The sequence below is a fragment of the Mustela erminea genome, chromosome 3 (assembly GCF_009829155.1).
Source record: "Mustela erminea isolate mMusErm1 chromosome 3, mMusErm1.Pri, whole genome shotgun sequence".
Lineage (NCBI taxonomy): Eukaryota > Metazoa > Chordata > Mammalia > Carnivora > Mustelidae > Mustela > Mustela erminea.
Window position 1 is genome coordinate 90,808,566 of NC_045616.1, and position 14,414 is coordinate 90,822,979.

At 39.5% G+C, this 14,414-nt stretch overlaps 1 protein-coding gene across 2 annotated transcripts in view; it reads right to left on the minus strand.

The window, feature by feature from the left end:
* Window positions 1-14,414, minus strand: part of LOC116586543 (F-box/LRR-repeat protein 21) — a 42,098-nt gene that overhangs the window by 6,301 nt on the left and 21,383 nt on the right. Inside the window, exons 2-5 of one of the 2 annotated variants that reach the window (XM_032336649.1) lie at window positions 7,429-7,602; window positions 5,763-5,860; window positions 5,083-5,139; window positions 1,933-2,019 (exon numbers count right to left, since the gene is read on the minus strand). In XM_032336649.1, the coding sequence (XP_032192540.1) occupies window positions 1,933-2,006 (74 nt within the window). In that variant the 5' untranslated portion in view covers window positions 2,007-2,019; window positions 5,083-5,139; window positions 5,763-5,860; window positions 7,429-7,602. Of the gene's footprint in view, window positions 1-1,932; window positions 2,020-5,082; window positions 5,140-5,518; window positions 5,665-5,762; window positions 5,861-7,428; window positions 7,603-14,414 lie in introns of those variants that run through there. The other variant, XM_032336650.1, reaches the window with a different exon arrangement.

Below are 14,414 nucleotides of genomic sequence, written 5' to 3' on the forward strand. Positions count from 1 at the left end.
GATAGGTACTCCCACAGGCTACAGATACAGAGGTAAGAGGGAGCCTGCTCTCCAAGAGCTACGGTCAAATGGTGAAGGACCATGATAAATGCCTTCCCTGACATTGGGACAAGTCGCACTGGAAGAATAAAGCAATGATATGTGACTGAGTTTGTGTATGGGAGGGAAAGGTTGGGGAGGCTTCTGGGAGGGAATGTCCACAGAAGCAGTGTGTCTCGCAGGTTTATTACTGGTCAATTACTATATTCTTACTATCTCCTACAGAGAAGAAAGCATCACCATGCAATTCTGCTAACAACTCCTGGGGTCCTGAAAGACAGTAAAACATTATCAAAAGCAGAGGCCTGGAAAAGCCCCAGCTCAGCCATTGACTAACCATGTGATCTTGTCTGCATAAATTTAAGCCTCAGGTTCCTCATCTGAAAAGCATGAAAAACAGCAGTACCTAATTTCATAAGGCAGTTGGGAGGATTAAAGTCCATAAGTACCAGAACACAGTAAAGGCTTAAGAAATGTTACAGTCATTCTTGTTGTACTAAATTGTCCAGTGAATTTTTCTAAACTAATTTCGTTGCTTAATTTGAAGCACAATTTTCAGGTAACACCCAGGACACAGCAGCTCTAGAGAAACTGGGCGTAGCAACACACCTGACCCTAAGTAGCAAATGTAAAACAGCAAAGGGATGAGCATTCTTCCCCAATAAAAAGGCAGGATGAATGTCCAGGGAGGAGCCAGCTTGAGACACACCTAAGTTACAACAAATTTCAAGTCCAGATATACCCAAATATATAGGGTTACTGTGTACCTATAGTCTACATAAGAATGCAAAGTGCTTTATATATACAATTATTTGAGAGGCAAAATAATGGTAGGAATGGGCTCTCAACTTTATTTAACTTTGCTTGACTACTTAACTCTCTTTTCATCCTTGAATGTTAGAAATATATATATCTCTGCCTGATGTGAAATACTTCTTAGCCATAATAGAGAGCTGGATCCCAAAGCAGGGCTGACCTATAATTATAGTTGTTGAACAAAATGAAAGGACATCTTTAGGGTTTGGAAAACTAAAATAGGTGCAAAGTTGTATCTCAAGCATGAGGCACAGAGCTACCACACACATTAAACATGACTTGACTAATTATACACATAACTGAGAACTGGCCCAATAATACAGAATACATCAAAGTGCTGACACCAATAATTCAAAGCATATTTAAAACATGCTTATTTGGGCAAAATATGCTTATTTTGAAAGGGCTGCCCTACTCTTTAATTTTAATTTGCTAAAATGAAATACATTGGCCCAGGTAAGGTAAAAGAATGAACAATGGATCCTAAATTCTGATATGAAGCACATTAATGGGCATTTTGCTTGTATGTGTTTCATTTGGTAACTTACAGAATGGATTGTTAAATTTTCACTAAGTGATCACAAAAAGAGTTATCCCTAATATAATCCCTTACTGGAAAATCAGCACAGCCAAAAGGAAAATAAGATTTCAATGAAAGGTCAGGTTAGCAAACTACCTTGCAGTTGTAAACAAAAGGACTGTGCTGTACATTAAAGTGACTCTAGGTAACCTGGACAGATTGTTTCATTTATTCAGCAAAATATTAAATTGCCAGTTCACTGACAGAATCACCATAAATGACAGACATTCAATGAATACCAGTCTTCCTATTAAAATAATATTTTAATTTTCTTTTTCTTTGTGAACATTCATTTTCAGAGTCTAAGACTATTCTAAAAGTCAAATGTTTTACATTTAAGTCAGTATCGATGAACATCAGTCAAATATATCTTAGAATGCAAGGCAAATTAATCTTTATTAGCTTGAAAACCTTTATATAAAAAACTCCAACCTAAACATACAGGATCGTTTAAAAAAAAACTGATGGTTGCTTTTTCAAACTGCCAACTTTCTTACCTAAAGAAGGCTTCCAAGTTATAATTCACTCTGAGCAAACGAACTGCTGCCATGGGGTACTCACCAACATCCATTTGATCTCACTTCCTAGCTTGGCAAAATACCACAAAAACACATTCATCAGAATGTATAAGTAAAAATCCAGTAACTTTTATGCTTAGGACATTTACCTATCATCGCATTATGTTGAAGGATTTTGTTACGAAATTGTTGATTCCCAAACAACTGTTTTCTACTCGGGAGGAAACTGGTCCATCCAAACAACTGGCTAGGTGAGCGGGCATATGGTAACCTTTGCCAAGAATCAGGCTAGAAGATCTACTAAGAAAGCCGTGGATCAAACAAAGGGCTCTGAATATTTCTATTTTAATGAACATGTATGGAGAGATTTTACAAAGTGTCTAAGTAGTCCAAGCTTACATTTATTTGTAGGCTGTGTAAATCTTACAGTTCTAGATTTTAAGAGCACATAATGCCACTACAGTTACAATAATTAAATAAGAAGACATAAAAATTTAATTGAATATAGTTTGACTCATCTAATAACTGTAGTTTTTTTTTTAAGTTTTTCACTTATGTTGACAGATGTAAGTGATTTATTCATACTCAGTCGATTCATTCATACTGTCTTTGAGGTCCGACCAATTTCAGTCAAAGTTAACTTGCCAGAGTTGTGAGCAGTCTATGGACATGGAAGAAAATAATAATGGGTCTACACCAGGATAATACTCACTGCCTTGGCATCATGAATAAATGTTGTAAAGTCAAAGTAAATAAATAAATGCACTCTACTACCTTCATAAGCCAAATTCAATGGTACAGGGGAGGTGGAGGAAACAGCCCATTAATGCACTAAAATCTTGACTGCTGTGTGCTACCTGCCAGGTCTCAGTTTCTCTCTGAATCTTACTCCTAACAGAGCTTTGGTGAACAAATAGGGAGAAAGAATTTGAGCTCCAACATCCACAATTTAATTTCTTCCTCCACTACCTGTATTTACAAGGTAATGTCAAGGTTGGTTCTCCCGCTTTTTATTCCACTCCAGAAGTAGGCAGAAAAGGAGCTACTGGCACCATTTTCAAAAGAACATCACAAATAAGGGAAGGAACAAGTCAAGTGACTTGTATTTCCTTCGTCAGATGTTACGCACAAGTTTTCTTACTGCAGAAACTTTTCTACTGGGTAATAGAGACAGCTCTGTGTTTGCAGGCCCTCCTGTGTGCTGGAGAATACAGCAGTAATGTACTAATGGTACATAAACAGTAAATCACTAGAAGCCTAAGAAGATGGTGAGCCAGCACCTATCTCAGATCAATTCACTGGAGTTTTCAGGACCAGATGAACTACTTCCTTGGGTACTGAAGAAACTTGATTGCTGTTTCTGAGTCACTATCAGAATTCTGAGCAATAGGAGAACTTAAAACCAGAATATGAAACCCGATCAAGTGATGAGACAAACTTAAAACTGCAATATTCCAGAACCTGAAAAAGGTTTATTAGCATTTGGGAAAGAATGTAACAATGACTCAAAGTCCAGTCAGTGACTTTGCTAACCATCCTAACCCGATTTTCCTTTTTATTATGTTTACTAATTTGGTGGAACAGGTGACCATGTGAATTGGATCTTCTGAGTATCTAAGAAACCTCCAAAAGTTTTCTTTAGAATAACATTTTCAAAGACAGAGTAAATGAAAGACTGAACATCCAAAGCCAAGCTGGTGCCTGCAGTGGAAACAACCACCTTTTGCAGCATCGCCAGATTCTTCCAGATTGGTTAAATGAAGACAAAGGAAGTACTTTGAAAAGTTTCAAGTATTCAATCGTCACAATGCTAGAAATATTGTATAAATATTACAGATAAGAGAATAAAGATTCAAAACTACCTAAAAGGCTAGACAAAGTTGTTGGAAGCACCAAGATGAAAATGAACAGAAATAATTACCAAATGTCCTTTATTTGAGTTGCTTTCTAAACCAGCACGCTAAAAATCTTACTGCTGCTACCAAAATCAGAAAGTGTGGCTAGAGCAGGAGAACTGAAGATCTGCTTCAAAACACAGTTTTCAAACACACAACTTTCTAATAACAGAGCCAATTATGTTAAGGGCCAACACTTTCTCCCAATAAATATCACTCAAGGACAGAGAAAAACATTTTTTTTAAAGATACTGTAAAATAAACATTTATATTCTTTGCAGCTGACATCACCTTAGTTGCCATCTAAATCTAAAAATTGCATTTTTTTTAAGAATACAAAAGTCAAATTACAATATCATCAAGGATTCAACAAGACAAACAGAATAAGTATTATATCAAGTAAATCTTTTCTAAAGCACTGATTTCCAGAATTTTGGCGTTCTCATATTTCACCACTGATTTAGCAATTTTCTATACTGTCTCCAAAGTCTCTCTGTGGTATTAAGTATACTCATTTAAAAAAAGTAAAAAGAAAAATTTTAAATTTAAAATAGGCGTCTTTCCTTTTAGTGACTCATAGGAAAACTGAAGTTTTCAAAATATACATAGACTTAAAGCACCTGTAATCCTCTATTACAGAGAATCTGAACCAGGCAATCTGTGAGAATCCCTGAACTGGGGAGGGGAGGCTGTTAGGCTGCTTTTCCCTCTCCATTCCCCCTCCCCACCCTCTCCCACTCCAACCTCACAGGCCAGACTCTGAAAAAGAAAAGGCTGTGAGGACACCAAGCCAAGCCCTCTACAGGAAAACTTCAGAACTGGGGAGGAGGGTCCCAGTCCTAGGGTTGGTCACATTAAGGGATCTAACAATAATACAAGGGTTTCAAGAAAGCATTTTGCAACATCTTTCTGAGAATATAATCAATTCATTCAACTTCACATTTTTGGAAAAATGTCTGCGCAGGTGCCAAGGCAAAACTAGTCCGCCTTTGAGTGCAGACTCTCACAAGCCACGGGAAAGGCTGGTGTCTGCCTCTCTCTTGGCCATTTCTTTGTAGCAGACATAAACGCTCCGCTACCCTCCTGTTACCTAAAACCCTTCCAGATGTTCTGCAAAAGCGACCCCGTCTATCAGTGACCACCGCTCACTATCCCCAACTACCCTTATTCAAAATATCCGCGAGGGAGCGTTCGAGGGCCCAGTTACGATGCAGACAATCCCCTCAAAGCTTACCCTCCAAAGACGGGAAAAAAATGACCGAATTCAGGAAGGCGGGTCCCGCGCAGGCCCCTGTTGGAAAAACGCACACGGTGAGAAGCGAACCACGCGCAGCCATAAAACTGGCTAGACGACACCCCCACCCCCACCCCGGGCAAATCAAACGCCGGCTTTGCTAGGCGGCCCGGCCTGCGGTCTGCAGTGGGGCCGCGCCATCGAGCTCCCACCACCCCCATCCTAGGGCCGCGCCTGGGTCCGCAGCGGCCCCGCGACGAGGCCAGGTCACGCCTCCTCGTGCCCAGAGCGGGCGCGGGGACCGACGGCGCCTCCCCATCCCCACATCGCCACTCGCCTGAGCCAGGCAGAACCCGGGCTCCGGCCCCCGACTCCCTCAAAGTCTGCGGAGGTGCACCCTTCTAAGACCACTGCAACCCCCACAAGGAACTGCTACCTTCAAGCCTGTAACCGCGGGAGTTCCGCGGGCGCCTGTGTGCGTCCGCTCGGGAGTGACCCACCACCCCGCCGGGGCTCCAGTGGCGGCTAGGGAGCTGGAGGCGCGGGGACGCAGACCGAGACCGCGGCGGCGGCAGTGGCCGTAGTCCCTTGGGCCGGCCTTGCCCGGGCCCCTCCCCGGCCCCGCCTCGCATGCGCCCTGCTCCCCGTTCCTCGGGAGGTCCACGAGCGCGGACGCACACCTGTTCCGAGGACCCGGGGGCGCCTCCTCCGGGCGTGAGTGGGAGGGCTTCTGCCTGCTGGTCTTCAGCTACACCTCTGTGACCCCTGCGCTGTCAAACTGAGGGCCAAAGGAGAGTGAACTTAGAATTCCAGTTCCTAGAAATGAGCCTCCCTGGGGAAAGGTCACGATTTATTAATATGCAAATAGATGAAACTTAAAATATCAAAAGTGGTGAGAGGTCAGTGTTAAATATGTATATATTACCTCTCTGTCCTGTGCCCCATCTCTTTCCCTGGGGCTAACTACCGCAATAGTTCATTGTGTAAACTACCAGACCATCAATATACACACACACACAAAGTGTACCTTCATAGGGTAAGGATTTTATTACTTTTTCTTAAACATTAGTTCTTTTAAAATCTGAAATCAAACTATACGTAATGTTCTGGAACTTCTGTTTTTGCTTGTCATGGATAGTTCCATATTAACACAGATGGTGCCCCCCAGACTTTTTTTTTTTCTTCAGATGGCTTTATTAAGGTATAATGAACAAACTGCACACTTAAAGCATAGAATTTGGTAAATTTTGACACCGTTGAGACAATCACTACAATCAAGATAATGAATATATGTACATCTTCCAAAGATTCTTTACATCCTTCTGTAATCCCTTCTTCAACTCTTCCCGCATCAGCTTTCTGACACTACTATACATTAGTTGGCATTTTCTCAAATTTTATGTGAACTGAGTCACAGAGCACTCACCATAATTGTGTCCAGATTCATCCAGGTTACTGGATGTTATACTTTGTTTCTTTTTATTGCCAAGTAGTATTCCATTGTATGGATATGCCACAGTGTGTATCCATTCACCTGAAGATGGACACTAAGGTTATTTCTAGTTTGGGGCCACTGCAAAATTAAGGTGCTGTGAGCTTTACTGTACACATCATTATATACAATTATGCTTTCATTTCTCTTGGTTAAATACCCAGGAGTGCAATAGTTGCATTGCATATAAGGCATAGGTTTAACTTCTAAAGAAGACTGCCAATGTGTTTCCAAAGAGGCTATTTTATATTGCTGCCAGCAGTTTACTGGAGATCCATTTTTTCCACATCCTCACCCACACTTTTTAATCCAATAGGTATCTGGGAGATAACAGTGCAGTTTTAATTTACATTTCCCTAGTGAATAATGATGTTGAGCATTTTTTTTTCATGTAGTTATTTACTATGTGTATGACTTCTTTGGTGAAGTCTATTTAAATCTTTTGCCTAATTTTAATTGGTTCATTTTTCTCATTATTGCGTTTGGGATATTTAGATAAAATTCCTCTATTAGACATACAACTGTTAGAAGGTGGGGGAGGGACTAGAAAGTATTCCCCAAATCAAGAAGGCATTTTGAGGGATGCCTGGGTGGCTCAGTTGGTTGGACGACTGCCTTCGGCTCAGGTCATGATCCCAGAGTCCCGGGATTGAGTCCCGCATTGGGCTCCCAGCTCCACGGGGAGTCTGCTTTTCTCTCTGACCTTCTCCTCGCTCATGTTCTCTCTCACTGTCTCTCTCTCAAATAAATAAATAAAATTAAAAAAAAAAAAGAAGGCACTTTGAGACTGAAAAATGAAGCAGGCCAGTCCATACAGTTTTAACACAGAGTTACTTTCAGGGTAACATACTCACAGGGAAGATTTGGTGGGTGACAATCTGGCTGTGCAATTGTTCTCCACAAAGTCTGGACCTTGGTTCACAGATTTGACAGTGCAAGGGGACTGGCAGAAGGGCAGTGTAGTTAGATAGAAGGGTTCAGGTACACCTACTTGACGTCAAATATTCCATTAGATCTTTTGGCACCACCTGTAGGAGGAAGGCAAGAGATTAGGTTATCTTTAACAAATTTACAGAGGGCCATAGCAAGCCTCCCCCATATCCTGGCCTTGGCTGGCATTTCTAAGATGTGCCTATTAATCCCCAAGGGGTCCCAGAAGTCTGCAGTGGTGATGGTGGGAGGAGGGGGGCTGTCAGTGATCAGACTTGAAGGAACAGATGGCTAAAGGTGGAGAGATGGAGTCAATAGGGTTGGTTCTCCTACATATGACTTATAACTATGTTCTTCCCAGTCTTTGGATTTTCTTTCTATTCTTCCTTTGAAGACCATAAGTTTTCATTTTGATAAAGTTCAGTTTATCAATTTGTTCTTTTATGGATCATGATGTCAAATCCAAGAAATCCTTTCCTAAACCAAGTTCACAAAGATTTTCTCCCATACAATTTATAACTTCATGTCTTACATTTAGACAGATGATTCATTTGAGTTAATATTGTGCGTGGTGCAAGGTAGGAATCAAAATTCACTATTTTTGTATACATATATCCAATTATTCCATCTCCAGCTTTTGAAGAGACTTTTTCTCCATGTAATTGCCCTTGCACCTTTATGGAAAACCCATTGTTCATGTATGAGTTGATCTATCTTTAAACCTTTTATTCTGTGTGATAGATTTGCCTATCTTTATGCTATTATCACACTGCCTTGATTTCTATAGCTTTATATTATTATTGAAATCAGGTAGTTTTCACCCTCCAAGTTTTTCTTTTTTTAAAGTTGTTTGGCTATTCTATATTCATTCTATATGAATTTTAAAATCATCTTGTCAATATCTACAAAATATCTTGCTGGGATATTGCTAGAGATGGCCTGCAATTTAGAAATCTATATGAGAAGAACTGACTTAAAAATATTGAATCTTCAAACCTATGAACACAATATATCTCTCTATTTATTTAGATCTTTAATTTCTCTCAGCAGGGTCTATAGTTTTCATACAGATCTTGCAGAGATCTCTCCTGGTATGGCACATTTTTTAAAAATGTAAATTGTGTTATTTTTAAAATTTAAATTTCTAATTATTGTTGCCAGAAATAGTTAATTTTTCGATATTGATCTTGTATATTGCAACCTTGCTAAAATCACTTATTAGTTCTAAGAGCTTCCATTGGAATCTAGTACACTCCATTGGATTTTCTACATAGACAATCATGTTGTCTGTGAATGAAAAGCTTAACTTCCTCCTTTCCAATGTAAGTGCTTTTTATTTCTTTTCCTTGCCTGAGTGCACTGTACTTGCAGTACAGTATTGAATACTAGTGGTGAGAGCAGACATCCTTGGCTTGTTCCTCATCTTAGGGGGAAAGCATTCACTCTTTAACCAGTAAGAACATGGTTACCACGATGTCAATAAAAACTTATCCATCAATAATCCCTCTCAATGTGAATGGCTTAAATGCGCCCATAAAACAGCACATGGTTGCAGATTGGATAAAACGACAGGACCATCCATATGTTGTCTACAAGAGACCCATTTTGAACCTAAAGATACACCCAGACTGAAAGTGAAGGGTTGGAGAAGCATCTTTCATACCAATGGGCCTCAAAAGAAGGCCAGGGTGGCGATTCTCATATCAGATAAATTAGATTTTAAATTAAAGACTGTAGTCAGAAATAGAGAAGGACACTACATAATTCTTTTTTTAAAAATTTTATTTATTTATTTGACAGACAGAGATCACAAGTAGGCAGAGAGGCAGTCAGAGAGAGGAGGAAACAGGCTCCCTGCTGAGCAGAGAACCTGATGCAGGGATCGATCGCAGGACCCGGGGATCATGACCCAAGCCAAAGGCAGAGGCTTTAACCCACTGAGCCACCCAGGCGCCCCAAGACACTACATAATTCTTAAAGGGACTATCCACCAAGATGATCTAACAATTGTAAATATCTATGCCCCCAATATGGGAGCAGCCAATTACATAAGAAAACTGTTAATCAAGATAAATAGTCATATTGATATGAATACATTAAGAGTAGGAAATCTTAACACATGTCTCTCAGAAATAGATCATCAAAGCAGAAAATCAATAAAGAAACAAGAGCATTGAATGACACATTGGACCAGATGGACCTCATAGATATATACAGAACATTCCACCCTAAAACAACAGAATATTCATTCTTCTCAAGTGCACATGGAACCTTCTCAAGAATAGACCACATACTGGGTCACAAATCAGGACTCAACCCATACCAAAAGACTGAGATTATTCCCTGCATATTCTCAGATCACAATGCTTTGAAACTGGAGCTCAATCACAAGGAAAAGTTCGGAAGGAACTCAAACACCTGGAAACTAAAGACCACCTTGCTTAAGAATGCTTGGATCAACCAGAAGATCAAAGAAGAACTGAAACAATTCATGGAAACCTATGAGAATGAAGACACTTCGATCCAAAACCTATGGGATACAGCAAAGGCAGTCCTAAGGGGGAAATACATAGCCATCCAAGCCTCCCTCAAAAAAAAAACTGAAAAATCCAGAGCACACCAGCTGTCTCTACACCTTCAAGAACTGGAGAATCAACAACAAATCAAACCAACTCCACACATAAGAAGGGAAATAATCAAGATTAGAGCTGAGATCAATGAGGTAGAAACCAGAGATACAGTAGAACATATCAATGAAACTAGAAGCTGGTTTTTTGAAAGACTCAATAAGATCGATAAACCACTGGCCACACTGATCCAAAAGAGAGAAAGCCCAAATTCATAAAATTATGAATGAAAGGGGAGAGATCACAACTACACCAGGGAAGTAGAAACAATCATCAGAAGTTATTATCAACAGTTATATGGCAATAAGCTAAGCAACCTAGATGAAATGGATGCACTCCTGGAAAACTATAAACTCCCAAAACTGAACCAGGAAGAAATGGACAACCTGAATAGACTGATATCTAGTAACGAGATGGAAGCAGTGATCAAAAACCTCCCAAAAAACAAGAGCCCAGAACCTGACGGATTCCCTGGGGAATTCTACCAAACTCTCAAAGAAGAAATAACACCTATTCTTCTGAAGCTGTTTCAAAAAATTAAAGCAGAAGGAAAACTTCCAGACTCTTTCTATGAAGCCAGCATTACCCTGATCCCCAAACCAGGCAAAGGCCCTACCAAAAAGGAGAATTTCAAACCAATATCACTGATGAATATGGATGCTAAGATTCTCAACAAGATCCTAGCCAAGAGGATCCAACAGCACATTAAAAAGATTATCCACCATGACCAGGTGGGATTCATTCCTGAGCTACAAGGATGGTTCAACATTCGCAAATCAATAAATGTGATAGAACAAATTAATATGAGAAGAGAGAAGAATCACATGGTGCTCTCAATTGATGCAGAAAAAGCATTTGACAAAATCCAGCATCCGTTCCTGATTAAAACACTTCAAAGTATAGGGATAGAGGGAACATTCCTGAACTTCATAAAATCTATCTCTGAAAGATCCACAGCAAATATCATCCTCAATGGGAAAAAGCTGACAGCCTTCCCGTTGAGATCAAGAACATGACAAGGATGCCCACTCTCACCACTCTTGTTCAACATAGTATTAGAAGTCCTAGCAACGCAATCAGACAACAAAGAGAAATAAAAGGTATCCAAATTGGCAATGAAGAAGTCAAACTCTATTCGCAGATGACATGATTCTTTATATGGAAAACCCAAAAGACTCCACCCCCAAACTACTAGAACTCATACAGCAATTCAGTAACATGGCAGGATACAAAGTCAATGTACAGAAATCAGTGGCTTTCTTATACACTAACAATGAAAACACAGAAAGAGAAATTAGAGAATCGATTCCATTTACTATAGCACCAAGAACCATAAGATACCTGGGAATAAACCTAACCAAAAAGGTAAAGGATCTGTACTCGAGGAACTACAGAACACTCATGAAAGAAACTGAAGAATCCACAAAAAGATGGAAGACCATTCCATGCTCTTGGATTGGAAGAATAAACATTGTTAAAATATCTATACTTCCTAGAACAATCTATACTTTTAATGCCATTCCGATCAAAATTCCACCGGTATTCTACAAAGGGCTGGAGCAAATAATCTAAAAATTTGTATGGAATCAGGAGAGACCCCGAATCGCTAAGGAAATGTTGAAAAACAAAAATAAAACTGGGGGCATCACGTTACCTGATTTCAAGCTTTACTACAAAGCTGTGATCACCAAGATGGCATGGTACTGGCATAAAAACAGACACATAGACCAGTGGAACAGAGTAGAGAGCCCAGATATGGACCCTCAACTCTATGGGCAAATAATCTTCGACAAAACAGGAAAAAATATACAATGGAAAAAAAGACAGTCTCTTCAATAAATGGTTCTGGGAAAACTGGACAGCTGTATGTAGAAGAATGAAACTCAGCCATTCTCTTACACCATACACAAAGATAAACTCAAAATGGATAAAAGACCTCAAGGTGAGACAGGAATCCATCAGAATCCTAGAGGAGAAAATAGGCAGTAACTTCTTCGATATCAGCCACAGCAACTTCTTTCAAGATATGTCTCCAAAAGCAAAGGAAACAAAAGTGAAAATAAACTTTTGGGACTTCATCAAAATCAAAAGCTTCTGCACAGCAAAGGAAACAATCAATAAAACAAAGAGGCAACCCACGGAATGGGAAAAGATATTTGCAAATGACAGTACAGACAAAAGGTTGATATCCAGGATCTATAAAGAACTCCTCAAACTCAACACACACAAAACAGACAATCATATCAAAAAATGGGCAGAAGGTATGAACAGACACTTCTCCAATGAAGACCTACAAATGGCTATCAGACACATGAAAAAAATTTTCATCATCACTAGCCATCAGGGAGATTCAAATTAAAACCACATTGAGATATCACCTTATACCAGTTAGAATGGCCAAAATTAGCAAGACAGGAAACAACATGTGTTGGAGAGGATGTGAAGAAGGGGAAACCCTCTTACACTGTTGGTGGGAATGCAAGTTGGTGCAGTCACTTTGGAGAACAGTGTGGAGATTCCTCAAGAAATTAAAAATAGAGCTTCCCTATGACCCTGCCATTGCACTACTGGGTATTTACCCCAAAGATACAGATGTAGTGAAAAGAAGGGCCATCTGTACCCCAATGTTTATAGCAGCAATGGCCACAGTCGCCAAACTGTGGAAAGAACCAAGACGCCCTTCAACGAACAAATGGATAAGGAAGATGTGGTCCATATACACTATGGAGAATTATGCCTCCATCAGAAAGGATGAATACCCAACTTTTGCATCAACATGGATGGGACTAGAAGAGATTATGCTGAGTGAAATAAGTCAAGCAGAGAGAGTCAATTATCATATGGTTTCACTTATTTGTGGAGCATAACAAATAGCATGGAGGACAAGGGGAGATGGAGAGGAGAAGGGAGTTGAGGGAAATTGGAAGGGGAGGTGAACTATGAGAGACTATGGACTCTGAAAAAAAAAATCTGAGGGGTTTGAAGTGGCAGGGGATAGGCAGTTGGGGGAACCAGGTGGTGGGTATTAGAGAGGGCACAGATTGCATGGAGCACTGGGTGTGGTATAAAAATAATGAAAACTGTTATGCTGGAAAAAAAAAAAAAAGGAACGTGGTTACCTATAGGCTTTTCATAATGCTCTACATCAGGTTGAGGAGATTCCCTTCTACTCCTACTTTGCTGAGAGCTTTTTTTGGCTAATAAAAAATAGGTTTTTGTCAAATGCTTTTCCTCATAACTACTGAGATGGTTTTATGATTTTATTTTTTCATTTGTTAAAATGAAGAATTACATTGATTGCTTTTCAAATGTTAATCAAACCTTGTTTTCCTGGGATAAAACTCAGTCATAATTCATTATCTTTTTACCAAATGTTAAATTCAATTTGCTAAAATTTTGGTTAGAGTTTCAGCATCTATATTCACAGAGGTATATTGGTTTGTAACTTCCTTTTCTTGTAATATCTTTGGCAGAGTTTGATATCAAGTAATGCTGGTTCCATAGAACAAGTCTAGAAGTACTCCCTCCTCTTCAGTATTCTGGAGCAGTGTGTAATAATGGTACTATTTATTCATTAAATGCTTGGTAGAATCAGCTAACGAAGCCATCTGGGACTGGAGTTTCTTTTGCAGGACAGTGTTTATCTATAAATTCAGGTATCTACTTTAGTAGATATACCCAGGTTACCTATTCCTTCTTGAATAAGCTTTGGAAATTTGTCTTTTAAGAAATTTCTCTACTTCATTTAAGTGATTAAATTGGTTGACATAACATTGTTCCTAATATTATCCTGTTACCCTTTTGTGTCTATCGTATCTGTGAGGATGTCACCTCTCTCACTCCTGATGCTGGTACACTCTTCTTTAGTCATCAGTTTAGCTAAAGAATGATCAATTTTATGGATCTTCTCCGGGAACCAGTTTTGGTTCACTGATTTCTGGAACTGTTTTTTATGTTTTATATTTCACTGACTTCAGTTCTGACCTTTATTTCTTCTCTTTTGTTCACTTTGGACTTAATTTAATATTCTCTTTCTAATTTCTTAAGGTAGAAGCAAAGTATATTGTTGTAAGCCATTTTCTTCTATTCTCAATGGGCTTTAGTGCTTTAAGTATTCCCCTCAATACTCCCTTAGTGGCCTATCACTGATGCCTAAATTCAGGGAGTCTACTAAACAGAGTCTGGGTTCCTTCTCTCTTCCTAGATGGCAGCCTATAACTCTCTCAAGGCAGTAAAATGGGAGCACTAGTAAGGAATCAGATCACTTGTGTCTTGAAAGCTCC